The sequence below is a fragment of the Pteronotus mesoamericanus genome, unplaced genomic scaffold (assembly GCF_021234165.1).
Source record: "Pteronotus mesoamericanus isolate MK-2021 breed Mesoamerican mustached bat unplaced genomic scaffold, CSHL_Meso_final scaffold_54, whole genome shotgun sequence".
Lineage (NCBI taxonomy): Eukaryota > Metazoa > Chordata > Mammalia > Chiroptera > Mormoopidae > Pteronotus > Pteronotus mesoamericanus.
Window position 1 is genome coordinate 19,785,432 of NW_026555321.1, and position 27,280 is coordinate 19,812,711.

Here is a 27,280-nt window from a genome sequence, read left to right on the forward strand (position 1 = left end):
ACACTCCCTTAAATATACCCTGTTCATTCATATCAAGGTTTCAGTATTTATCATTAGAATATACAGTTGCATAAACAGTTAAGCTCCTAGGGATGCTTTTTAAAGCAAAGCCCTAGTATGATATTTATTCATCAAATTTTCTCTTTTCTGTTAACCTTATCTTTTCTTGACAATTTTGGGTTCAATCCATTTATAATTCAATAAGAGTATTTTGAGCACCTATTCTATGTCAGCCTGCTGCCTGAAGGAAAGGTGAAGGTGGACCAGAAGCACCAGGTGTCTGTGGAAGATGCAAAAGCTTTCTCCCCGCCCCTGTGTGTCATGTGCAGTAGGTGAGAGTCTTGATGGGCAACAAATGGCCCGCTCCAAAGGGATGGTCAGGGGGAGTTTAATGAAAAGACAATTCAAAAAGGTTAAGAGGGACCGACTGGAAGGGTAGGGAGAAGCCGTTACTAGAGCTTAGTAAGAGTCTTACCTGCAGGACAGGGCACCTGACAGACACTAGGACCTTCTGCAGAGGAATGTGGTCACTGCTAAACCACAGCCTGGTAGACAGGGTACTGGGCCGCCCCAGCTCCCTCCTCTCATTCTTTGATTTCTGGTTAGTTCTTCCCATTGGTCTTAGTTACCTAAACCCCATGAGCCAGAGAACCTGGCTAGTATATCCAAAGAGGAAGGCCTCCGGGGGTGCAGAGGGGAGGCGGAGAAGGGTCAAGAGTAGAGGGAACATCCAGAGCTTTATTTCACTGCTGGCTCCTGAAGGTCTGTCTCCAGGGAGACAGAAAGTTCATCTTGGCTAAAGCTCCTGCGCTTATTGAATTTCTGTGCCAATGGGGGTTTCTGACTGCCACAGAGCATCCTCCCCGTCCCCTCTCTGCCTATCTCCAGGCCAGGAGGCCCTCTTCTCATTTCTCATCCCTCTGCCACCTTCCTTTCATGTTGCCAGATGGTTTCAACTAATTACTGGACCAAATTAAATAAGACGTGCTAATTCTTATTAATAGTTTGCATTGGAGCTTACATTTTATATTAGATTGCACTGCTTGAGCAATGAGAAAATAGTGAGAAAGCTGACTTAATTTTGAAGGAAAATTATATTAAAGTGACTGGGATGTGTTCTTTACTAGAAAGCTCAAAATAGAACACTTTGCAATCTTCCTTTGAGGCCCTGGCCTGAACCTACAGGGGGACAGGCTTTGTGGCAGACACTGACGACGGCCTGTCCCCTTCTCAGCATTTGTACGTACATTCTCTTCCTCTTTTCATTTCTTGCTCCAGACTCATCCCAGACCCCCATACGTCCATCAGTTGGTTCGGGAGGGGCTGAGGCTGGGACTAGGGAAGTGTTGGTGAGACCCATTAAGGTGGTACCTCCCAGATGGGGAGGGTCAGAAAAAGTGAGAAAGGAGAGACCAATGCTGAGAGGGCCATTCTTCTGTGTCAGGAAGGTGATATAGACCTCTGTAAGTCAGGATGCAGACCTGGGAACCCTGTGGGGTTAAACTTCTGGTTTTTACAGGGGCTGACTCTTGGCAGCACTACTCCAAGGGCAAAGCAAGGCCCTGAAGGTTGAATAAAGTGTTGTTTAAGAGCATGGGATCTATAGAATCTAAAACAAACCCAAATCAATAGAGCTTCCCCTTGGATACCTATTAATAGTTTCTTGAAATCACTCCTTTGCCTAAGGTCTTGGGACACTATTTCCAGTAGCCCTCCTTTATGACATTGCTGGCTTTTCTACTTCCTTTGTATACACTCAGAGTGACAATGAACCCACAGGACAGTGAAAGTTAGATGTGTGTGGCACAGTGAACATGTTTGCTACCTTCTATATGTGCCAGTGTGCATGTAGGAGGGCTGGATGGGTGTGTCTTTAAAGAAATGATCAAATTCTGTACTTAACTCCTGTAACTAATCCAGGGTATATGAACAATGCCTCGAGTTTAGGCAGGACGTAGGTAGATGCATCTGAGATGACAGCAGAGGACAAGCCTCTAGCTAGACAGAGGCTGACCTATCAAAGATGCCTTATCTCTTCCCCTCAGGAACTCCCCTTTTAGTTCTTTGAGTACCACTAACCCTGGTCACAGGAATACATTGGTTCTATCTACGCTCTTGAGCTCAAATCTGGACAAAAAATTAAACCCATTTTTTTCTTGCCTTCCTCACGTGATTGAGCCAGTCTAGGAAGTGAAACCAGCCTGAGCTTCATGAGTATGCTTCTGTAATATGTGGAACAAACACTGCACAGATTGTATTTTTATTGTTTATATCCATGTTGCTTTCCCATAGGCATTAGCAGATCTGGGGATTTGGCACCTGGGGATTCCCTCTCTGGAGGTCACATCTGCCCAAGCCCAGGAACAAGGTTTTCCACGGCAGATGGATTCACAAATTTGGCCAACCTGGGAACTTGACAAAGAACTGGCACCCAAATGCATATTAAGGAGTACGTGAATCCCATGGGCTTACAGGTGACATGTAGGAGATCTACCCATTGAGTCTAGACACTCACTCTATTTCTCAACTTTGAAAGGCTGGTTCTCTAATCTTTTGGAATTCACCTTTTTATTGCCTGACAAACAATTTGGATGGCTTACTCCTGGCACTGACAGTTGGACATGACATTGGTGCTTATGTTCTGGCCATGTAAATACAACAAAGGCACCTGCCCTAGTTCAATAGGACTTACTAGCCTGGTTCTCTGCCTTCCAATCCTGCTCACCAGGTGATTGGACCTGGCATTGTGCCCAGTGCCTCATGCCTCGTGCAGTTACTGAAAGAATGAGAAGCATTAGGATAGTTCCCCAAACCACCTGAAGCTGAACAGCATGAATTTCCTGACATGATGCTGAAAACCACATTTGCTGGAAAAAACAGAAATATAAACATTTTTAAAAAATGTGACCCTACTATAGTTCATCAATGAGACTTGAACAGAGCTGACCTAGTGTTTTAACAGACTTTTACTTCCTTGTGCCTCAAACCCAGCACCATTCCCCAACCTTGCTTCCTGAATAAGAACAAACAAGGAAAAAACTTACTGTAAACTGGATCTGGCAGCCACCCATGATGTAGTCCAAGAAGGAATGCATCTTGTGGATCTGCATAGGAGGAAGAGGGGACACTGTCTTAGTAATAGCATGTCCTGTGTCCTTGCAGATAGGAGGCCTAAATTTGAAGGTTAGGCTGCTAAACTAGAGGAAAGAACAGAGAGCAATCTGTGGGAGAAAGACGGGTCAGCTCGTTGGTTTCATTAAAAAAGAGGAAGAAACAATGCTGAATTCAGAGAAGCCCATGAGTACTGCAGATATCCATCCTTTGCTCCCCCCTTTTGGTTTATGAATGGTTTCCATCAGCCTCTGTCTCTGGGGTAAGACTAACAGTATACTTTCAAGGGGCACCACTGTTTTGAAATCAATAAAGTCTCACACTTGGCATCAGTCATGCTCCTTATGTCTAAGTCCCAGTCCTGGTAACATTCTTAATTCTACAAGTAATCTAATTGGCAGTGTCGAGACAACAATAACCTGAGAAACCCTTTGCTGACAATTTCCAGTGAGGTAGATTCTTCCCATGCCATGAACAACGACTAACATTTATTGAACACTTACCATATGCTGGGCACTTAATATCTATTATCTCGTTTAATTCTTGGATCAATCCTATCAAGGTATACTACTGTTATTATTATTGTGCCCATTTTATAAATGAGGAAACTGAGGCTAAGATTACCTGCCTAGTAGATGGTAGGGGTGGGACTCAATTCATGGCAGCCTGGCCTGCACAGTTCATTCTCTTGATCTCCATGCTGGAAGTCCGCACGGTCCTTGCTTTCTGCCCAACCACCACCATCTGTGTTCTCCTGTGCTTTACTGATTTCTGATTTTAATTTCTCCTTCTTTGTGATTCTTCTGCTTCACTCTTGGTGGCATTCATCTATTCACTTATTCAACAAGGATTTATTGAGCCTTCCTCTCCACCCACCACACTACCTGGTACTAGATGTTAGAGACATAGTGATGAGGAAAAAAAAAAAGAGTACCTACAGTTGCAAAGCTTATAGATCTTTTTACTTAGACAACCTGCAACTACGATTTTTAACACTCCTCAGACTCCATCTGATGCTCAGGGCAGCTTCTCAGAGACTGACCCACAAAATCCCATGTTTGTGCCTCTATGTCCTATCTCCAGATGGCACCTACCTATTAGCAGACTTATCTAGGGCTGATGTTCACTTGGCCCTCTGAATAGTACTATGGCAGTGCTTTGCCTGATAGTTCAGGCATTCTACTATTGTATGTATATTCAGGCAATGAGTTCAATAACAATGGCCTTTGAGTGCCGAACTGTTAGATCAACTCATGGAGAATCAAAACATATATATGCACATATCCTATGACACCTTAAGGAGATAGATGATTGAACTGGTTCATCTGTATCTTCTTTTCTCCTGCTCCTTTGGGCACAGGGATGGCCACAGGACTGTTTTGAATGTGATTTGTGTAAGGAGGTAAGATGACCAGAGATGACTGCCTTTGAAAGGAGCATTTATCACTCAGAGCCCCCCTAAGGTGAGAGGCCTGTCTGTCCTGCCATGTGGGGTGGGGCAGACGGAGCAGCACTAGATTTAATCAGGAGACAGGAGGAAGGGGAAAGTGTAAGTAAATGTCTTTATTGTGGATTTTATGGGGAAAAAAGTAAGTGAGCCAGGGCAAGTAGCTGAGCAGGTTTAGAACTAGATTGTTTGAGTAATTTTGTCAGGCTCTAGCTATTGAAGTGGTCTCTAATTGTCTGAAACCTAGCTCTGGGGTGATATAGGGCAGGGGGAATATTACCTTCATGTGTAAAAGTAAAGGAAGTGGTTGGGAGCATAGGCTCTGGATTGGTTGGTCTAAGTATACTAAAAGCAGGCTGGCAGGCAAATGGATTCCTATCTCTAGGAACTAGCTAACTCTGGGAAGGGCAGTCCCTCCTGGGGTCTACAAGTCCCCCAGTTGGCCAATCACAATACATTGTTCCCTGGTCCCAGTGATTGGTTCAAGAGTGGGCATGTGACCCATACCAGTCCAATCAGGCTTTTCCTCTACTCTGCTGTCATGTAAGGATGTGCTCCTGCAGCTCCTGGCAGCTCTGGGGAGGTGAGTCTGGGAGAAGGAACATGACTTATTTAGAGAGAAAATGATTGGTACTTAGTCCTATATGGTGAAGTCGGAAAGGCATGGATTAAAATCTCAGCTTCTAAACTCACCACTTGTGAGTGATCTCATTTGAAAGTGGAAATCTCAGGGTTGTAATAAGAGTAAATAGAAGTTATAATAGTTACTCTTACATAGTAAGCACGCAACTAGTGGCAGAATTATTCTCAGATACAAGGTAAGGGACTTCCTTGTTAACATATGCACTTTTCTGGGAAGTTAGAGCTCCCCTGGGGGAAACGTCTAGTCCCTTCAATCTCCTTCTATTGTCTTTTTTTCATGGTTTCCTTTCAGCAGGAGTGAGGTGCCACATATAAACCATTGAATACTGTGATAGACACATAGTAGGTGCTTTGGAAAGGTCGAATGCCCCATTTGGGAATCTCCCTCTGGTGCTGCCCTGGGCAGAGAAGAGACTGACTTGTGATCGGGACTCTCCTCTCTTTGGGGGCAGGACTGCCCTTGTGGAGATGGTGGCATTGAGCTACCACAGCTCCAAGACTACCCATACAAACATTTCACATTGTATGTCCATTAATATATTGACTTTCTGATTATTATTTTAAAATAGATCACATCTCTTTGACACTCTCTCCCTCTGACCATAGACCATGAACTATTCCTCCCAGACAACCCTAGCTTCATCCTTCTGAAAGACAGGTTATATAACATACCTTGCATTGATTCAAAATCACAATGCCTGAGTTCTTATAATTCTTCTTCTTGGCTTTGTACTTGGGGTTGATGCACTCCCACTGCACCTGCAACAAGAAGAGTCGCAGCATGACTGCCAGCTCAGGAAGAAGTGGAGTCATTTGATGAGGTCAAGCTGCCACGTGCTGCTGCAGAGGAAACTGAGGGCTGATAAATGGCCTCCAGGTGACTGAATACAGGAGGAGCGGTTGAGAGTTAGGCTCTGATACCAGACTACCTGGTTTGAAACCCAGCGCCTCCAGTTTCCAGCTGTGTGACTTCTGGCAAATTACAGTTGACCCTTAAACAATGTGAAGGTTGTCCAAAAATCTGTGTCTAACTTTTGACTGTCCCAAAACTTAACTAACCTTGGTATCCATAAGGAATTGGTTCCAGGACCTCCACAAAAACAAAATCTGTAGATGTTCAAGTTTCCTACATAAGTGGTATAAACCAATTCATATAGTCAGCCCTCTGCATCAATAGACTCCTAACCATGGATTGAAATCAGTATAGTTATTTATTGAAAAGATCTGCGTATATGTGGACTCATGCTGTTCAAATCTGTATTGTTCAAGTGTTGGCTATACTTGATTCCTCTATGTCTTGGATATATCCACTGTAAATGTAGCTTATGATTGTATCTATCTCATAGGATTATTGCGTGGATTGAATGATTAATCTGTGTAACACATTTAGGACAGTGCCTGGCACTTATAAATGCTTACTATTAATAGGGTCAAATCAAGCATCAGAAAAAAGGAGAGATCTGAACACACATAGTTAAGTAACCCAAGTGCTGATTCTTAGTTCCTGGGGATTGACTTAAAAAGTAGAAAAACTGAGGAACATTGAATACTGGCTACAAGAAGTTAATGGGGATAATGATGTGTTTACTGAATATTGAAATAATGGGTTGACACATGTCACAACAGTGGCACACTACATCTCCAAAGAGAGACCGTAGAAGGATAGGATCTGAGCTGCGGGAATATCTGGGGACTGAGGAGGTAGCTGAGCCTGTCTAGGGGAACAGATGCAACCTTTCCAGCCAGTTCATGGGATAAAGTCAATTTCAAGTCAAACATCCAGGAATCATTGACTGCTTCTGCCCATCATGCTGTGGGAGCTGGATCCTTGGGTTTCTACTCAGGAGACAAATTTTTACTCTCTGAAAATTGTGTCTGAAAATGAAGTGATCTCTGAGGGAGATATGAATAGGGTCGGTTGATACAGCCTTGGCCCACAGAGATCCATTCCTCTCAGAGTCCTTAAATTTGTGTAGTTTCCTCCCATAATGATGCTGAGATTAGTCAGGTGACTTGCTTGACCAATGGAACATTAGCAAAAGTGATTTGAGCAGAGGATTGAAAAGTGCCGTTGCACTGGGGCTTGGTGCTGGAAAGTTCTCATCACCCTGTAAAAAAAAGCTTAGGTTGGTCTCTTGGTGAATAAGTCCACATGGAAAAATTCCAGCTGCTCGGGGCAAAATGCATAAGTGAATTCAGTTGGTATCATGTGTAGCAGAGAAGAGCCATTCCAATTGAACTCAGCCTAAATTGGCAACCCAGAGAATCATGAGTGAATACTGATTGTTTGTTTTGGTTTGTTTTTCCAGCCAGGAAGTTTTGGTGTAAATTATTACTCAGCAACCAATAAGTGATACAGTAGCTTCTCAACACTGGGCAAGTTGCAGCAGGGACTGGGCAAAGGCACGCAGATTTGGGAGAGAGCGATGCTGTACAGGTTAAGAGGCCTCTGAGACTCCTTCCATTAAAAACAAAGAAAGAAAAAAGGAAAGAATGGAAAGAAGGGAGGAAAGAAAGAGAGAAGAGTCAAAACAGAATCTGAAATCAAGAGATCTTCAGCCCTATTTTTAAAAAGACCTAATCTTTCCACCATGATAATGATTGCCTTTCTTTCCTCTCTGGGGTTTTCTTCTAATTCGTTCTTCATGAGAGCATCACTTGATAATCAAGAATTCCATTCTGTCTCAAAGTAGATTTAGTATTTTCAGAAAAAGGATCCCAAGTCTACCCCTAAGCCCATCAATTGAAATTGCCTTTCCTCCAAAGCTTCCTCTAATGTTACAGTATAAACATGTGTCTTAGGAACTTACCTCACAACTGGAAAGAAAAGACCCTAAAATTAGATCTGATTTTTTTGGGGTCATTTTCAGTAATTGCTATTAACCTCAATTTTTAATCAAGCAGGACATAAACTTTGAATGAGATAGATTCCAAGTTCTACAAAGAATTATAATGATCATCCATGAAAAAGTCTATTCATTTCCATCTCAGGTTAAGATGGAACAAGAGTGGAGGGTAGGCTGGCTCAGCCAGACGAGGGCTCCCAGAAGCGAAATCAAAACCTGGAGGCACTTGGGGATTTTATGCCCATTGGGTGGGCACAGGGCACTCAGTGAACCATGTCTAAATAGTCTGCATCTGTCTTGCCATGAAACTGTCATGTAGCTGTGGCCTATTTACTTTGTATCTACCATCCCATTTAACTTTCCCTTTAACTCAGTTTTCTAGATGAACAATGAGGCTCCGAGAAGAGGCTCAGTCACACAGGTGGTAACCAGAGGAGCTGGGGTTCGGAACACCCAGTCTCACTCCAAAGCCAGGCCTGTGAGTCTCAACGTTCACCCCTAGAAGCATGTTGGAGGGGCTCTACTATTTGTTCTTACAAGTGGCCCTTTTGGCCACCTCAAACTAAGCATGTTCATAAAGGCTACCTAGGAATTAATCAGAGTTGATCAAGAATTTACCCTGTACCTGAAGAACCTTAACTCTCACAGGCAGGAGTTTGATAGATATCTTTTTCTCTCTCTGTCCTTACATATTGAGGCTCTGCAGTGTTTAAGCCTCCCCTATTATCTCTTCTACCTTCTCTCCACAAATGTACCCATCCCTTCTCTTGACTTTAAACACTATCTCACTGTTTATGGCTCCTAAAATACATCTCCAGGTAAGTCCTCTGAATGCTAAGCCCCCAAACTCACTTTTGAACCTTTGTCACAAATTGGACTTCCCTAAAATAAGGCTTCCTCAGTCAGGAGAAGGTACGAACATGTGTCCATCTGTCCTCGAGTCATTCTTTTCCTACCCTTTTTCCCCCTCAGATAGAATCCCCCAATAAATCTTGTAGCTACTATCTCCAAAATGTATCTTATGTCTCTCTACTTGCCTCCATCTCTCATCATTTTTTTAAGTCCAAGTCATTATCGCATCTTGTCTTGCCTACAGTTTTAGCTTCTAACAGATCTCCCTGTCCGACTCTCTTGTCTCTATAATTAATTATCTACACAGTAGCCAAAGTAATTAAAAAAAATTAAATCCAATCATGTCACTCTCTTGTAGCCTTGTAGAACTTTCTGCAATGGTGGAGATAGTCCATACTTGCACGAGCCAATACTGAGGTTGCTAGCCACAAGAGGTTATTCAGTACTTGAAATGTGGCTAGTGTGACTGAGGAATTAAAATTTTAATTAATTAAAATTTAAATTTAAGTAGTCACATGTAGCTAGTGGCCACTGTATTGAAGAGCACAGTTTTAAAGTACTCTCATTATATTTAGAAAAGAAAGCCCCAACTCCCTTTTTTTCTGAGCTATGAGAATCTCCTTCCCCTGGTTTCCTCCTGTGGCTTGAACAACATCTCAGGCGTGGCCCCCTCCCCCTTTCTGCTCCCGGTACAATGGGCTCTTCCCAGATCCTGAAAGTCCCCAAGCTCTTTCCTATCTCGATACAGCTATTCCCTTGGTCCGAAATGTTTTCCCTTGCTTGTTACACGGTTGACTTCTTTTTGTGTTTAAAGGAGTAGGAGGGGGCATAGGCAGAGGAGGGCAAAGGCGGAATAATTGAGACAACTGTAATAGAATAACAATAAAAAATGATTGAATAAAAAAATCCTGAAAATCAAATTTTGTGTTCTGTAGATACAGTTTTCTAATAATTAAAAAAATATATCTATAAAAATTTTTTAAAGGCCCTCAACTTAAATGTCACTTTTTCAGATTATCTCTTCTATGCCTCACCTTTATAACTAAGCTGGTTCAGTTTTTTTATATCATTTGTCAGAAGTTATAACTGTGTTTTTATTGTTTTGTTTATTTGATTTGTGCTTATGGTTTACTCTGATGCACAGTCTTGGCACAACTAGAAAGTGGCATCGTGCCTGGCACTTAGTAGATACTCCTCAATAACTATCAATGTTAGGAGAATCAAATAAGGAAGCAGTTCCCACAGTGCAAATGTGTCAAAACAGTGCCTGGGTGGTTGAACTAAAATCTTTCTGGTATCTCAGTGACATAGAAAAATACAGTGCCAGATGGCCCATTTCCTCAGTGAGACTTTAAGATTTATTTCTGTTACTTTGAATGCATCAGGTTTTAGTGTTTTTCAATTGTGACATATGTTATGATTTTACTTTTAATACTCTCTTTGGAGCCTCAAGATGAAATGGTTTTCCTATTTATTAATTTGGATATTTTTATTTGTAGAAAGGAACAAGGCAAAATTGTGTAAAACTCTTTAGAGCTCTAGCAGGTGGTATCAATAACGGTCATTGATTTATTAGCTCAGTAGAGCCTGATCCAGTACATTCAATGGAGCAATTTCTCTGGTTATATTCTTTTTTATCCTAGAAGTGACTTTACTGATAATTTAGTGTTAGTTTTCATTGTAGCTCCAAAACTCTGCATGCCTGCTTGTGGATGAAGGTCTCCGTGTGTTTGACAAGTGCTTTGCAGTGCCTAGTACACAACAGAGCATGTAAAGCACGTTTTGTTGCACCTATGTAGAAAGCTGCCTTTGAGTTTCCGGGCCAAAGGTATGTATTCAACAAATGGTCTGGTTCAAGTTAAGCTTCTGATTCTAAACAATGTTAGTTTATGTCCATCCAGTCTGGTTTTATCTTGACCTCACATCTGAAGTAAGAGGCTTGAACAATGACTTGGGACATCTTCTCTACCTGTCTGGCCAGATGAGGGGCAGGGTCTTATCTCCAAGAGAAGAGACCTTTGTCAAAGCCATTGCTGTTATTCCTTTCTATTCCATGGGGACAATTGGCTGCAGAGGAAGAATGGCAGGTAATTGGGTTTGAGTTCCCCCAGAAACAAAACCCAAGGCAAGGATTTAAGTGCAAGTAGCTCATCTGGGAGATACTATCAGAAAGTACCAATAAAGTGGGAAATTGAGAGAGGGAAGGCAGTCAGAAAAGTCAGCTACCACTGTGGGCAACCAGGGCTTATTCCAGCTGGGAAACTGCGTGGTACACAGCTCAGGGCTTTGGCACCTTTATACCTCAGCTCCTGTTAATTATTTGTTGAGGGCTGCTCCCTGGCTGGTGTTCCACCTCCCCCCACACTCTGCCGCCCCCTGTGGGACTAGGCAGAGCAGGCTCCAGCAGCCAGAGAAAGCCCTCAGGCAAAGAGATTTAGGTTCTGCAGCTGGAAGCTGGACAAGTGAACATCGAACAGATAAGAGCAGAAGTTACATGTACATCTAGCTGACTGCAACGGACTGATAAATTGGCATATATGTGTGTATAAGAGCACACGTGTCTGCGAGAAACACAGAGGTTTAGTTTCCTGTGCAGTACAGTGGAATCCTTATGTGTCTCTGTGGTATGTGACAGTGTTGGGGACAGGTCTTGGCACCCAGAGAATAAAAAGGTAGAACTAGATGAAAATCCAGTGCCCGCACTAAAAACTTGGAGGAACCAACTAATCTCTTTAAAACATTAAATGTGTAACCAGTGTCACCAAGTCATGGAAATATAGAACTAGAAAGAATACCACTACTAACAGCAGGTATTTTAAAAGTTCTAGCTATATGTGAGGTACTCTGATAAATGCATATCATAAATTATTTCATTTAATTTTCACAAAATTCTACGGAATTGGTACAATTACCACCTTTTTTTTTAGGAGAGTAAGCTAAGGCACAGAGAGATTAGGTCAATTGTTTAAGGCTACACAACTAAAGGAAATTAGAACTATTCTCCTCTAACCTCTTCATTTAACCGATGGAGACACTGGGTGGTGTCTTGTCCAAGGTTAGCCCGAGTGCTTTGGGCTGGGCTAGTGTTTGAGCTAGGTACTGAAATCCCATGGTGTTTTCCTCTCCTCCCATTTAGTCATGTACTGACGTCTCACCTCCAGCTGCTCATGTGTACTTGCGTGCATCAGGAGCAGGGTCTGGAAAAAGACCACGAGTGGTTTACCACGTACCTGCTTTCCTTCCATTGCTCCTCTCATCTCCTTGAACGTCGAGGTGAATTCTCCAATGAAGTCATGTTTGCCGTTGGAGTCCCAGTCCCACACTATGCACTGCAAGAGAAAAGGTTTTCTTTCATTTGTTTGTATGTTTTTAAAGATTTATTTATTTTTAGAGAGAGGGGAAGGGAGGGAGAAAGAGAGGGAGAGAAACGTCAATGTGTGGTTGCCTTTGAGCGCCCCCTACCGGGGACCTTGCCTGCAACCCAGGCATGTGCCCTGACTGGGAATCGAACCAGCGACCCTTTGGTTCACAGGCTGGAGCTCAATCCACTGAGCCACACCATTAAAAAAAAAATTAAGAATGCATCCATAGTAGCTGAAGGCAGTGCAACCTTGATGAGAAACATGCTTGGTCTGGAACAAAAGCCCAGCAGTCTAGGACTGTAGCATGTGGGGTGTAATATTCCTTTAGTTTCTATAGACTTGATGTAGCCTTTTGGCCATCATCTCCAAGCAGCCTGCGATGCAGCAGTGACTAATAATTTGCATATTTTTCATATAAGACCAGTAACACCAAAAGGGAGATAAGGAACTTGCCAAAGGGACCCCCTAAGTGAATGGAAACCTGGAGTGAGAAGGCAGGTGCCCCGACCCCAATCCCAGCGCTCCTCCCCCGCAGCGGATGGCCTCCCTGGGTACAGCTGGAATCGGATGCCCGAGTCCATGGCTGTAGTCTCTACAATGACAGCTCATGTTTAATGATAGGAATGTGATCATATTAGTCACATTTTCTATTTTTTTTTTCTGAAGGCAAAAGAGCGAGGTTAAGAAAAATGAGTAAGAAGGCAAAAATGTGAAATCTTTAACTGTACCCCATTTGAAATGGGTGGAAAATGGTGACAGATAAGTCACACTGGTAAATATCAGGCATCCATCACATGTAACATGTTTCTGGGCTCCCAGGCAACACCTAACTGAGTGACTCAGATTAAATCAGCAGCCTGCCCTCTGCTTGGTCAAACATACTTAGGTGAAGAGGAAGTGCCCATGTTTTTCCAGGGTGGAGGCTGGACTAGGGTCTCAAGTACTTTAGCTACTGCTTTTACATCTTACACCGGTATGTGCATCAAGGAAGTCCCAACCCTCAAATAAGATCAAGGCTTCAAAAGGGACCTTTTATTCAGAAGTTTTCCCTGGAATATTGGGGTTCCAGGGGGCAGCCTGGTCCTCCCTCAGAAAGCACACCCATCGGCCAGTCCTGCCTGGAAAACCCAAGTTGTAAATCTTTTCTCTGAGCCCATGGGATGCCCCAAAAACCTAAAATAAAACATATCCAAAATGAAACATAATTTCCTCCTTAAATTTATTCCTGCTCATTTATTTTCTATTATAGTAAATTGTACCAACACCCATCCGGTTGCTACAGGAAGAAAACTGGGTATCACTCCTGACGTTCCCTTCTCCCCTCACTGTCCCAGGCCAACTCCTGTGCATTCTGTCTTCTCAACAAGGCTCAATTTCAGCACCTCTTTCCATCCCCACTGCCCCTGCCTGCCTGCCTCCCGGTAACAGCCTCCTCCCATTCCCGCACCTCCCTCCAGCTGCCTGGCCACCCATAATCCACTGCTCACATTCATTTCCTGTTCAAGGTAATGGGTTTCCCAAGGTCCTCCATGACCTTACTCCCTAAATATTCCTAAATATGCCCTTTATAATTTATGCTCACTGTATTTGAAAGTTTCCCTAATATGAGGTTGGTTGGAATCAAAAGCATTTGCTAAGCATTTTCTTGGGAGGCATCTTAAAGAAAAACTAATTTCTCAGCTTTTGTTCCCTCTTCAACTGTGGAGGCTTTGGTAGATTGTTTTGTTCACGAAATGTATGAATAAGCCCTTTTGTTATGAAACAGAATGGATTAGAATAACTCAGAATGGAAGAGGTTAAGACAAAGGGCGCTAAATTGCCCTGCTGAATAAAGTAATGGTGAAGTAGCGCTTTCCCTTTGTCAGGAGCGGGGCAGGCTCAGGGATGTGGGTTGAGAAGAAACTAGGGCGGGATCCTTCAGAGGCTGAAGATGGGCCTAGCATTGGTGGGAGAGGAGGTGAGAGGCAGGGAAGGAACTTGGGAAACTGTGATGTCTAATTTTCAATGTCAAGTTATTTACATGTCCCTCTCTGCCCCTCTTCACTTCTCTTCTGCCACTGCCCTCAACACTCCAAGGCATCTGCTGTCAGTAACAGCACGATGCTGTGGTGACTTGGAGAATAAAGGAGAAGCGCTGTCCCCAAGTTTGGGGACAAAGGGATGAGAGACCCGCATGAGACGGTCCCCCTGAGGATTGCCAATTGGGTGGGGAGCAGGGATGTGGAGAAAGAACTTGACGGATGAATGCTAGGAGTAGAACCTCAGAGACACGCTGGGGAGGGTGGGCAACTTCTGCAGTGACATGGAATTAGAATTCAAGGTATTTTATTTAGATTTGAAAAGAAAGTTGGAGTCCTGAAAGTTAGAGAATAAAAGTTAAAATCATTACTCAGTTTATACTCTTCGGTCATAGGTTCACTCAGTTGGTAGCTGCTAAAAGCAAACTGGTGGCAGTAGCTGTGCTGTCAGCCTGAGTCCCTACTGAGGACAATGCACTACAGCATCCGCAGGTGATCCAGGAAGGACATATGTGTATGTCTTATGTGTAAGTAACAAACTGCCCTTGTTTCCAGCCATGGAGATTACTACGGCATGACCTCATGTAAGAATTAAGTACTTAAAATGCTGCCATAGAAAAAAGGTATTTCAATTTTTGATTACAAAAGGGGGCAAAAGTTTCAAGAGGAATTTATAAAGAAGATACAAAGAAAGCATTTACCAATAGTTATACCTGTCTAAAAACAAAATAACCTGTGAAAGGGTGAGTGTTTTGTTGCTGAAAATGTTCAAATAGAAACTACAGGACTAGATACATAAAAGAGAGTCAAAAAGAGAATGTTATAAGGGATTCTGCGGGATGTTCTCAAACGCGTTTCTCAGACTAGTTGTAGTTGCATAGGCTGTAAAATAAAATCAATGAAAGACTTAACTCATTCTGGCTGAAATGTCCAACAATGCGAGATATCTTTGATAGGAGTGATAAGAACCCCCTTTTCATTCAAGGTAGAATGAATTTCTACCACATTTATCCTCCTAGGCAGTAGGAGCAATTGATGATCCAGCCATTTGGAAAAACTGCTCAGGATATGCGCTGTGAACCTCACATAGTCAAACACCGTTGATTAATCTACGGTTACTTACAACCAAGTGTTTTTTCTCTGTTTGCCCATCCCTCCTTACTAATCCTGACGCTCACATATTTGTTATCTGGAACAAGAAACAGAAGAAGTCTTTCTGAGTTTGGACATAGAAAAGACAGATGGTTCCTGAGACCCTACGTCAAGGCTCACAGCTTCGCCTGGGAGTAAACACAGTCACGGAGGGCCGGGGTCTGACTCTCCCATCCCCCCTCTTCAACCTTTGGGCAGGAGCAAATAAGAAGGCAATAGGGGCAGAAGCAAATAAAAGAAAGGAAGTGGATTAATGAGTGCAGATTGGTAATTACAAAATAGTCGCAAAGATATAAATTACAGTATAGGGAATACAGTCAATAATATTGTAATAACTGTGTATGGAGCCAGGTGGGTAGTTGAAATATGGGGGTGCGAGAACCACTCTATAAAGTACATGATTAACTACTGTACTGTACACCTGAAACTAACACAGAATAATATTGAAGATAAACTGTAATTAAAAAATACACAAAAGGAAGTGGAGGCGGCCTTTTTAATACTCCCCTGCATTGGGAAAGAGGGTAGAAGTTTCCTCCTTCAGGAGAGCGGGTATAACTTCCAGCCTCCCTAGCCACAGCAGAATATCAAAAAAGCAAGAAGGGATGGATGTACTATTCTGGGTTGTCACAAAATCTTAAGCAAAACTACTTACCCTGCTGCTTTGCCCTGTCTTAGATATCCCATTATGCTTTAGTCACTATCCCCTCTTCCATCTGCCAACCACAGCAGTCGAGATATTTTTAATGTGCTCTCTCTCTCTCTGGGGCAGAAAAGGAGTGACCACGGAGCTGGACAATGAGTCAGACCTGAGAGGACTGGGGTGGGGGACTCCCCAGGCAGGCACCGCCCCTAACACAGCCCCGCTTCTTCAGTCTCTCTGCAGGCACGTCTCATCAAGGCAGTTGCAGAATTCTGTTTTGACCTTTCTCAGAAGGGATCCCAAAGGAAGGAAGACACAGCGAGGCAGAACAATAAAAACAATGTCTTTCCCTCTCTCCCTGCCAGGAAGCTGGCTTGTAGCAGCTCTCACACAGCTGAGAGAGGGACAGGTCTTGGTGGAAAGTAAACACATCAACTACTCTGCAGAAAAACTGAGACAGAAGCAGGGACCTTGTTGTGAATCCATGAGGGAGTCTTGACAGATCTGCAAGAGATCAGAAGCTCAAAACTACCGACAAGCTAGTGAGCCTCCTCGAGGTCTTACAGCTTCCAGTGGAGTTCAGGTAGTTAGACTGAAAATGTCTGAGCTCGACAGATGGTCTTGTCAATCCCCTCATTTTACACAGAAGGAAACGGATGGCAGAGAAGTGATGTGACTTCTGCAAGTTCACCAAGTGCAGGGCTGGGGCTGAAGTCTAGGTTTTCTGCCTCCCTGATTTCACCACTACCACGCAAATATGAAATTATAATAATTAAAACATATATAAGCTTACGAGGTACCAGACTTAAGAGCTATGTACTGCTCTGAGCACCTCATACATATCAACTCAACTTATCTCCAGAACAGTTTATCATTCTGCTCATTTTACAACTGAGGTAACCAAGGCACAGAGAGGTGAAGTAAGTTTCCCAAGACCACACAGCTAACACTAAGTATCTTTGATCTAAAAGAAGCTAAATTTCATAGTTTGTCTTAACTGATCAATGTGTTATGGTCTTTAATCCTTTGTGATAGCATTAAAATGACAATATTATTATTACCTTTACAGGTAAACGCCATTCCTAGGTGTCACTCACAGCCTTAGGTTAAGTGACTTGATTGGACACTTGGAAAGTGACCAATATGGATTTGAATCCAGGTGTTTGGTGCCACAACTGATGTTTTCTGTTATGTCACCTGCCTCTGAATAAAAGCAGGAATTCATAATGAAGGTCTCCTTGGTCTACTCTGTGTCAAAAGCCCCAGTCTTTGATTAAAGCTATAAACTGCTGGCAGCCTCTAAGGCTCAATGAACACACCAGCAACGTGGAGAAGCTGTTCATCGTTCCCCTGCAAAAGGACGCAAAGGCAACAGCATGCGCACTCTCCCTCGGCTTCTCAGCTTTGTTTGTAAAATGCACAGATAGATGTGCATTGAGTGGTCAAGTTACTCCCTCCTGCTCTTATTTCATATTTGTATTGAACCCATTAGAAGAAGGGTGTGTTCAACTGCTCTGCCAACGTATTGCTCAGCAGCCTTTTGGGATGGTCAGTTTTATGTGTCATCGTGGCTACAGGTACAGTCCCCAGTTATTTAATTACACACTAGTTTACATGTTGCAGTGAACATATTTTTGCAGTTATGATTAACCAGTTCATAATTGGCCGATTCTGAAGTAAAGATTTTGTGGTTCCATGTGATTTAGGGTGTTTTTTCCTATTTCTGCAAGAATGCCATTGAATTTTCATGGAGATAGCATTGAATCTTTAGGGTATGAATATTTTTAACAACATTTAAGTCTCTCAATTCATGAACATGGATATATTTCCATTAATTTGTGTCTTCTTTAATTTTTTTCATCAGAACTTTTTAGTTTTCAGTGTGCAGTTTTACCACTTTGATTGTTTATTCTTAAGTATTTTAATTCTTTGATGCTATTGTAAATGATTGTTGTCTTTTTTATTTGTGCTATAATTGACACATAACATTGTATAAGTTTAAGGTATACAACGTGTTGATATGATACACCTATACACCACAATATTGTTACCATGTTAGCATTAGCTCACATCTCCATCAGGTCACAATAATCATTTCTTTTTTTGTGGTGAAAAAATATTTACAATCTGGTATTTTAGCAACTCTAAAATATATGATTTAATATACTATTGTGGTCTATAATCACAATGCTGTGCATTAGAGCTCCAGAACTTATTCATCTTCTAACTGCAAGTTTGGACCTTTGACCAATATCTCTCCAGTTCCTCCACCCCCAGCTCCCAGTGACCACCATTCCATGCTCTGATTCTACAAGTTAAGCTTTTAGATTCCACATGTAAGTGAACTCATACAGCATTTCTATTTTTCTGTCTGACTTATCTCACTTAGCATAATGCCCTCAAGTCCCATCCATATTGTAGCAAATGGCAGAATCATCTTCTTTCTCGTAGATGAATAATATTCAATTGTGCATGTGTGCATGTATGTATGTATCACTATATTATCTGTTTGATACTGTTTTTTAAATTTCCTTTTTGGATGGTTCATTGTTAGTAAAGAAGCACCATTGATTTTTATAGGTTAATTTTGTATCCTGCAACTTTACTGAATTCATTTATACTAACAGGTTTGTGTGTGTGTCTGTGTGTGTGTGTGTGTACACTCCATAAAGTTTTCTACAAATTGTATTATGTCATCTGAAAACAGATAATTTTACTTCTTCTTTATTTAGATTTTTAAAATTTCTTTTTATTGCCTTATTGCGCTGGCTAAGACTTCCAGTAGTAAGTTGAATAGAAGTGGCAAGAGTGGGCATCCTTGTCTTGTTTCTGATCTTAAAGATTAAGCTTTAAAATTTTCACCACTGAGTACAATGTTAGCTGAGGGCTTGCCATATATGGCCTTTATTATGGTGATGTACATTCCTTCTATACCTAGCTTGTTGAGCATTTTTATCACGAAATTGTGTTGAATTCTGTCAGTCCAGAATTACTACAGCAATCTTGAGAGTAAGAGAGAGAACAAAGCTGGAGATACCACTTCCTGGTTTCAAAATAAATTACAAAGCTACAGTAATTAAAATAGCATGGTACTTGCATAAATAATGATCTATAGGCCAATGAAACAGGATAGAGAGTCCAGAAATAAACCCATGCATATATGGTCAACTGATATTTGACAAGGTTGTCAAGAACACACAATGCGTAAAGGGCAGTCTTTTCAACAAATGATTTTGGGAAAACTGGATATCTATGTGCCAAAATAAAAAAAAATGAATTGGACCCCTTTCTTACACCATACACAAAAATCAACTCAAAATGGATAAAAAACTTAAAGATAAGACCCGAAAATGTAAAACTCCCAGAAGAAAACATAGAGAAAAATCTTCTTGACCTTGGTTTGGCAATGATTTCTTGGCTGATACCAAAAGCACAGGCAACAAAAGCAAAAGTAGGGCTACATTAAACTAAAAATCTCCTGCACAACAAATGAAACCAAAAAATGAATAGACATCCAACACAATGGGAGAAAATATTTGCAAACTCTATATCTGATAAAGGATTAATTTCTGAAATATATAAGAAACTTCTACAACTCAACAGTAAAGAAAAAAATTACCCAAACAAATAACCTCATTAAAAAATGATGGAAACAGACATTTCTCCGAAGAAGATACCAAATGGCCAACAGGTTTATAAAAAGGATGCTCAACATCACTAATTATCAAGGAAATGCAAATTAAAACTACTATGAGATATCACCTCATATCTGTTAGAAGAGAAATTATTTTAAAAAAACACAGAAGAGAATTGTTGGCAGGGATATGGAGGAATTGGAACCCTTGTACACTGCTGGGGGGAATGTAAAATAGTGCAGCAGCTATGGAAAACATTAGGGAGGCCCCTCAAAAATTAAAAATAGAACTATAATTTGATCTAGCAATCCCATTTCTGGGTGTGAATCTGAAAGAATTGAAGTCAGAATCTTTATGTAGTATCTTCATTCCCATGTTCATTGCAGCATTATTCAAGATAACCAAGATATGGAAACAGCCCAAATGCCCATAGACAGATGAATGAATAAAGAAAATGTGGTAGACACATATAATAGAATATTACTCAAACCTTACAAAAAAAGGACTTCTTGCCATTTGTGATAACAGGAACAGACATTATGCTAATTGAAATAAGCCAGTCACAGAAGACAAATACTGTATGATTCTATGTTTATGAGGTATCTGAAACACTTGCACTCATTGAAACAGAGAACACAAGAGAGGTTGTCAAGAGCTGGGGCAAAGGAGGGTACTGGGGAATTGTTGTTCAAGGGATAGAAAGCTTCATTCATGATAGGTGAATAAGTTCTAGAGACCTGCTGTACAACACAGTGCCCGTAGTTAACAATATGCTATTGTGCACATCAAAACTTAAGGGCTTTAATCATGAACAAAAAGAATGCAGGAAACATTGAGAGATACTGGATATGTCTGTTACCTTGACTGCCGTGCTGGTGTCACAGGTGTTTGCATATGTCCAAACTCATCAAATTATATGCACTAAATACATACAATTCTTTGTATATTGATTATACCTCAACGGAGCTTTTAAACAAATACAGAAAAGTTTCTTTGATAATCTAGATCGGCCTGATATGATCAGCTGTAAGAACAGCACTAAGGCTTCCCCAAGGAAGAAGAAATTTGGCCTGTAGGTTGTAACTTCAATTTCTGCCCAAGAGCTCCAGCCTGCCCTTCCTGCTGGCCTGCTCTGAGGATTTCAGACGTGTCCAGCCAGACCCCACAGGTGCATCAGCCAATTACTCGAAGTCAATCTCTTCATATGTATCTCTCACTTGTTCTGTTTCTATGGTTGACCCTGAGTGATACATCTTTCCTCAGCTTCTCCCTGGGCATTTATATATTCACATTAAGAAGTGAGTTTTCAGTGACAATTGGTCTTTGCATACCAATATGCCAACAATCATTGAACACTTACTTTGTCCCAGGCATTGTTCTAAGCACTTAAAATGTTCTGACTCATTTAATCTTCTCAGCAACCCTACCAATGGGATACTATTATTATTGCCTCCACTTTATAGATGAGGAAACTGAGAAATAGAGAGGTAAATTATCGACTGCTGTTATAGAATAGTTAGGGCATTTAAAGTATGACTGAGTTTGACATCTGAGTTCTCAGGATCTGAATCTGATCCAGTTCCTGGAGGGCCAGGGTGAGCTGTCCAAACTGTCATCATAAAACTACGTAATGGCGCTGATTGCTGCAGAACCCTTATAGTTAAAAGAAATCTGTTCTCCTGCCCCTACCTTTTAAGTTTTTATTTTTAACACCGTAACTTGACTTTTGTCCATTTCTCCTGGCTTCCTATTCACATCAACCCTTAAGCTTCCATTGCATTTGGTTTACATCTGCTTCCACGTATCTCCAACTACATGACCACCATCGGTCTATATCTACTACTTGAGGGAAGCTTCTGAGCAGTGAGAGTGAACACCTTGACCTTGGGGATAATTTGCTAGTGGTCTGTTAAGTGTAGGGGCAACAGCATTCTTGAATTTCCATACTTTGGGATATAGGATGCCTGAAGAAAGCTTGTTAAATTTCAGATTCTTGGCCACTATATTTGGAGATTCTGATTTGGTTTTCGGGGGAGGGTCCCAAGAATCCACCTTTGAAGTAAGCAACTGGTCAGTTTAGATGTAGCCTCTGAACATATTGAGAAACACTGGACAGAAAATCCAGGAGTCCATGGTTTGTGACAATAGTGGCGGTAATTACAATTATAATAATTACTTATCCTGGCTCATCATGTCTTCTTCAATTCAATGAAATAAGCTAACCACAGACCAAAAAAAAAAAAAAACCCAAACAAACAAACAAAAAACGTTCAAAGGCCAACCTGGCCCCTTAACAATCATTCAATGCAGCACCGATCTAAGCAGGCAGACAAAATCCTAAAATGTTGTGCTCAGGAGCGTCAGACAGAGAGATGCCCAGGAGGGAAGGGCATTGCTTATGTTGGCTTTATCTCGTCAGTTCACACATCTCTTCTGGACTGCAGCCAAGCCCAGGGACATTCCACAATGAAGTGTGTCACTCTTGGAAGCTTTCATTGGAGACTTATGGCTTTGTGAGACATGGTTAGCTCAGATAAGCTTCAGAGGCTCCTGAATGCTTGTCCAAACCTTTTTAACTTCATACCTCACTACTCTTTAGGAAGATTGAAACTCCTACGGCTGTGTGAGCAGAGTGAAGAGGCAGGTTTTGACAAGGACTTATGCCTCGAGTTTCCAACAAGAGCTCTAGCTTCACGATCCGAGTCACTCTGCATTGGCTCAACCTGTACCACTCTCTTCTCCTGAAGTTACACTTGTAATAACTACCAGAGAAGCTGACAGTCTATCTAATAATCTTCCCATTTGATTTCTACATAACATAGATCTGCTTTAACAGGTGTCAATCTTTCCCCTGGAAACATCACACTAAATTTTGAAAGCTTTAACATCCTTATTTGACAAGGGGGAAAGATTTCCTAGCCCTATTGGAACAGGCAAATTCCAGTTGAATAATCAGCCCTGAGTAAAAAAAGCTCTTTGACGGACTGAACGGGATGATGGGTGCAAAGTAGGTTATAAGTCCTGCAGGTCAGAGGTCACAACTCCCCAATTTCCTTTGTGAAGTACCCTGTATAGGTGATGTCTAATAAATACATACTTTTTGTTCTGCTACTTCATTTGTTTTTAATACAATTAGAACTTCAGCTATTTCTGTGTACCAGGCATTCAATGGCCAAGTTCTTTAACTACATCTCATTTAATCCTCACAAAAAAACCTACTAGGCAGATGTTGACCACATTTTGAAGAAAATTGAAGTTACAGTAGGTAAGTTTTTTGAGGTCACCCAGCTTAAAAGGGGAGAGGGGAGGTGGGGAAAGGTTGAAAGAAGGTGAAGGGATTGGTCAAAGAACATATATGAAGAGCCCATGGACATGGACAATGGTGAGGAGACTGACTATAGGAGTGGGGGGTGGGGCAGGCTGGGTAGGGGGAGGTAAAGGGGAAAAATTAGGATAATTGTAATAGCATTAACGATAAAATATGTTGGTAAAGTGAGGATTTGAACTTTGGTGTCTTGGAAAGAGTCCATGATTTTCCACACACTGTATTGTCTATTTATTCATCACTGAATGAACACTAATTGAGTATCTGTTCTGTTTTCTGTAACTTTCTGGGGCACCGATTACATTACAGTTGATACAGGATGCTATCTCACTATTTTTATGAAGTCATTCTCCTCCAGCATTGATCAAACTTGAGAGCATTCTATAGAATTCCTTATTGGATTGGCCCTGTGTAGGCAAGTCAGAGATGCAAAGTAATTTAAACAGAGGAATGACATAGAGAGTCTAGTAATGCAGAGAGATCATTCTGGCTGCTAAGTAGAGTGTAAGTACAGGGGAAAAATAGAAGGCCAATGAAGGCCCTGTCACACATGAAAAATTACAGAGGTATTTAAAGAGTGGCCATAATGGGTCCCAATTTCTAAGTAGATGGGGTTGAGAGAAAAGGAGAGGAAGAAGAAAAATTGAGGATTATCTTCAAGCTTCTGGCTTGTGTTTTTCAGTGTACCATTCACCTAGATGGGACTCACAGGAGGAAGAGCCACAGGATAGTCTGAGGGTCAAGGGATAGTTTAGCATTTGGCCATGCTGCACATTGAATCCCAGATTCTTGACCTCTAGCAAACACCATGCTTCTCTGGTCTCATGACAGGTAATCATTGTCTCTTCTAGCAAAATGCCTCTTTCTCTGTTTCTACATGAGTCATGCTGCTCATGGTTTATTGATTGCTATAATCTGATGCCCGAAGACAACCTCCCATTGGGTCCCTGAGGAGGAAAAGGCACCTGAAGACCAGAAAAAAAAAAACAAACTGATGACTCCATTTGTATGGCTTAATTGGTCTGGAAACCACTAGCTGGCAATGTGGGACTCACTGACAGCCAGGAGAAGTCTTGGCACAGCCAGGCACCTTGATTACTGTGTATTTCCAACATAAGCTCATTTACCTGACTTTATTGTTTAATTATTGTTCATGCAGCCATCATAGGTGTTCACAACTTGGCAGTTTTAAAAAAGGAACAAAACAAATTCTAAAAGCATGAAGAAAAGAGCCACACCTAACCAATCACATGAAATGATTTGTGGAAAACAGTTCGTTGCTGCCATGTCCAAGCCAATTCTGGGTGTTTAAATTGGACTAACCATTTATCCATAAGACAATATGAAATAATCAGATTCACAAAAATTATTCTAGATCCTTTTGTTTAGTCGCTACCGTTGATCTTAGTTCCTGCTCTGTTCTAGTGTCTATAACGTTTCTTTGGCTTGCTCGGACACCTAGTTTACCCTTTGAGCACACAGGACCTTTGGTGCTCAGTGTTCTTTAGGGCTAATCCTTGGGATCCTCCCACTTCTGTCCCTTTTGAGCAACTATCACATCTGGCCCAGGTCTTGATCCTGAATTGTGTAGACTTCAGCCACCCTTGAAACCTCCAATTCTTCTTTTTTGAAATTTTCTGTAGTTATTTGTGATAGGGTCTCTCTGTCACTTAGCCTTTTTTTCACATAGACTTAGTTGGTCACGGTCCCTTTGAGTATCATTGAAATTTCTATGGTGCATACTTACCTAGTGTGAAAAAGAGAGTTTGGAAATTCCTGGATGAAACAAAAAAACTAAAAAATTTGTACTAACTTGTTAGCCTAAAATTGCTAACTAGTGAAACTTGTCTAAGATGGTTAATTCTCCTCTCCTAAACAGTAATTATTTCAGACAGACTTTTAGTATAACATTTTCCGGAGAGATAGGAGGACTTGGTTCCATGAGTCAGCCGAATAGATATCCTACTCTTTTCATCTGGATGGAATCAGACACACATTTGCAGGATGGACAAGCAGAGGGTTGAGATTTTGACAGTATTAAGCAGGGCCATTGACCTGTCTTATCAGCCTTATTACCCAAGTAACTGAACCTTTCTTCTCATTCCATTTCTATCACTAGACAGACCAATAGCTTTATTGGTCTTTGGGGAGATGAAATAGAACTCCTTTACCTGGAAGTGAAACCCATCCATTCACTGATGGGTACAGATGTCTCAGTAAGAGCCTCATCAATAACCACTTTGGGAGGCCAGCAAAAGTAGTGAAAACTATTAGAAATTCCCCCTGGCTATTATAATAGTAAATGTATTTTCAATGGTTTTTTGTTTTTGTTTTTTGGGGTTTTTTTTTGATAAATGGACCCAAGGTTCCATCTAAATTCTATTCTCCACATCAGGGTTATCATGGGAAAGAGTGGAAATAAAAAATTGTTAATCCATATAGCAAAGCATTTTAAAAGTTCACTTCACAGAGTACCAATTCTGCAGGAGGTTAATAGGCATTAATGAAAAATAAAAAAAGGGCTGGATCCTTGAATAAATTTGGGTTACCCTGGGATAATAAAAGTTAAACAGTTTTGACTATTGTAGGGATTGCCAGACCTTTGAAATGACAATGTGCAGGCCACAGCTATTACAGTGAGGCAAAAAAGGAAGCACTTATTCTCAGAATAGTGCAAGTACAGAGTTGTCATTTGCACAAAGTTGAGAGCTTCCTTAAATTTTGCACCCAATACCCTGTTTTCTCACCCTAGTCCAGTTCCTGTTAATGTGCACGGTGAATTATTTTCAAGATTAGAGCGTAATATACAGTATTTCCAAAATTGTTTGGCAGAAAATCTTGTGTGCATATTGGTGTATAGGTAAAATATGTATTGCAATTAGTGTCTTGTGAAAAGAAGTTTCTGAAACAGATTTATTTTTTTCATTCATTCAGTACAAATTGTTTTTGAGTTTCTAGTATGGTACCAAACAATGGCAGGGCACTGGGAACATGAAGAGAAAGAGGAAACAGTCCCTTTCCTTAGAATGTTGAAATTTAGTAGGGCAAATCAGTACAAGCATATGCTTTAAGTAAGTGCTTCTAATGTGGAGTACCGTGGGATTGGAGTGGGCAGTGTCTGACTCAGGCTGGAGTTTGAAGAGAGCAAGCAAAGGATTTGTAGTGGGGCTGAGTAGGGACGCTGAGTTTTGAAGAATAAATGCAATTAATCCTGACATATGAGAAGACAACAAGTCTGCCAGGCAGAAGGAACAGCAAGTACATGCTGTGTGTACTGAGGTACGAGAACTTGCAGAGAGTCTGGGGAACTGTGATGGAGCTGTGGGGAGGAAGCCAAGTTTCACTGAAATCAACTGGCTTTAAATAAAAGATATTCTGGAAGGTTCATAAGAATGGAGAATTAAAGAGTATGGGCATGGATACATGTATATAAACACCCTTCATAGACCAACGTGTGACAGAAGAACACACACACAATAAGAATCAACAGAACTAGGAAGAACAAAATCCTAATCATGCCCATAGGGCCTGGAAGGTCTCCACCTACTTCTCAAGCCTCATTTTCTCCCCATCTCCCTCCATCCCTCTCAGTCCCGGGACTTCATCCACACAGGCATGCTTTGCTATTCTTCCTTCTATCAGGGCCTTGACACGTGCTATCCCCTCTGCCCGGAATGTTTTTCTCTCCAACTTTTTCTAGATAATTCTGTTTGAATTTTAGGGTATCAGCTTAAATGTGTCTCCCTCAGGAAGTCAACTTAGATCTAGTTTGTTTTGTACTTTCTTCTCTCCCTGTGCTTTTTCTTTATTGAACATTTGGGGATTATGTGTTTTCACATAATAATTCTTATAATGATTATCTGATTAAATTGTCTCCCCCATAAATTGTGAGTTAGTTCCAGGGACATCAGCCACTTCTGTTTTGCCTTCCATTTTATTCCAAACAGCTGACACAGAACCTTGTGCACCTCAGATGCTTGATAAATATTTGCCGAATGGCTGTGTGGCCAAGTTGGCTAGCTCGCCAGTGTAGTGAGAGGTTGCTTCGAGATGAGCCACATTTCCTGCCATGGGACTCATTGCCACCAAGGAAGTGTGGTGTGTTTGCCCTCAGGCTGCAGTGGTTAAGAAGGGGATGGGCTTTCTCCTCTCTCTCTCCCTATCCACTGGCTGGAAGTGAATGACCTTAAGGCTTTAGAGGATGATGGAGTTACATGGTGAACAGAGTCTGGATCCTTGAATCACCA

General features: G+C 41.5%; 1 protein-coding gene across 1 annotated transcript in view; it reads right to left on the minus strand.

Moving 5' to 3' along the window:
* Positions 1-27,280, minus strand: part of CPNE4 (copine 4) — a 299,611-nt gene that overhangs the window by 30,830 nt on the left and 241,501 nt on the right. The window contains exons 7-9 of the mRNA XM_054595926.1: positions 12,129-12,227; positions 5,873-5,959; positions 3,045-3,104 (exon numbers count right to left, since the gene is read on the minus strand). Of these exons, the coding sequence (XP_054451901.1) occupies positions 3,045-3,104; positions 5,873-5,959; positions 12,129-12,227 (246 nt within the window). The remainder of the gene's footprint in view (positions 1-3,044; positions 3,105-5,872; positions 5,960-12,128; positions 12,228-27,280) is intronic.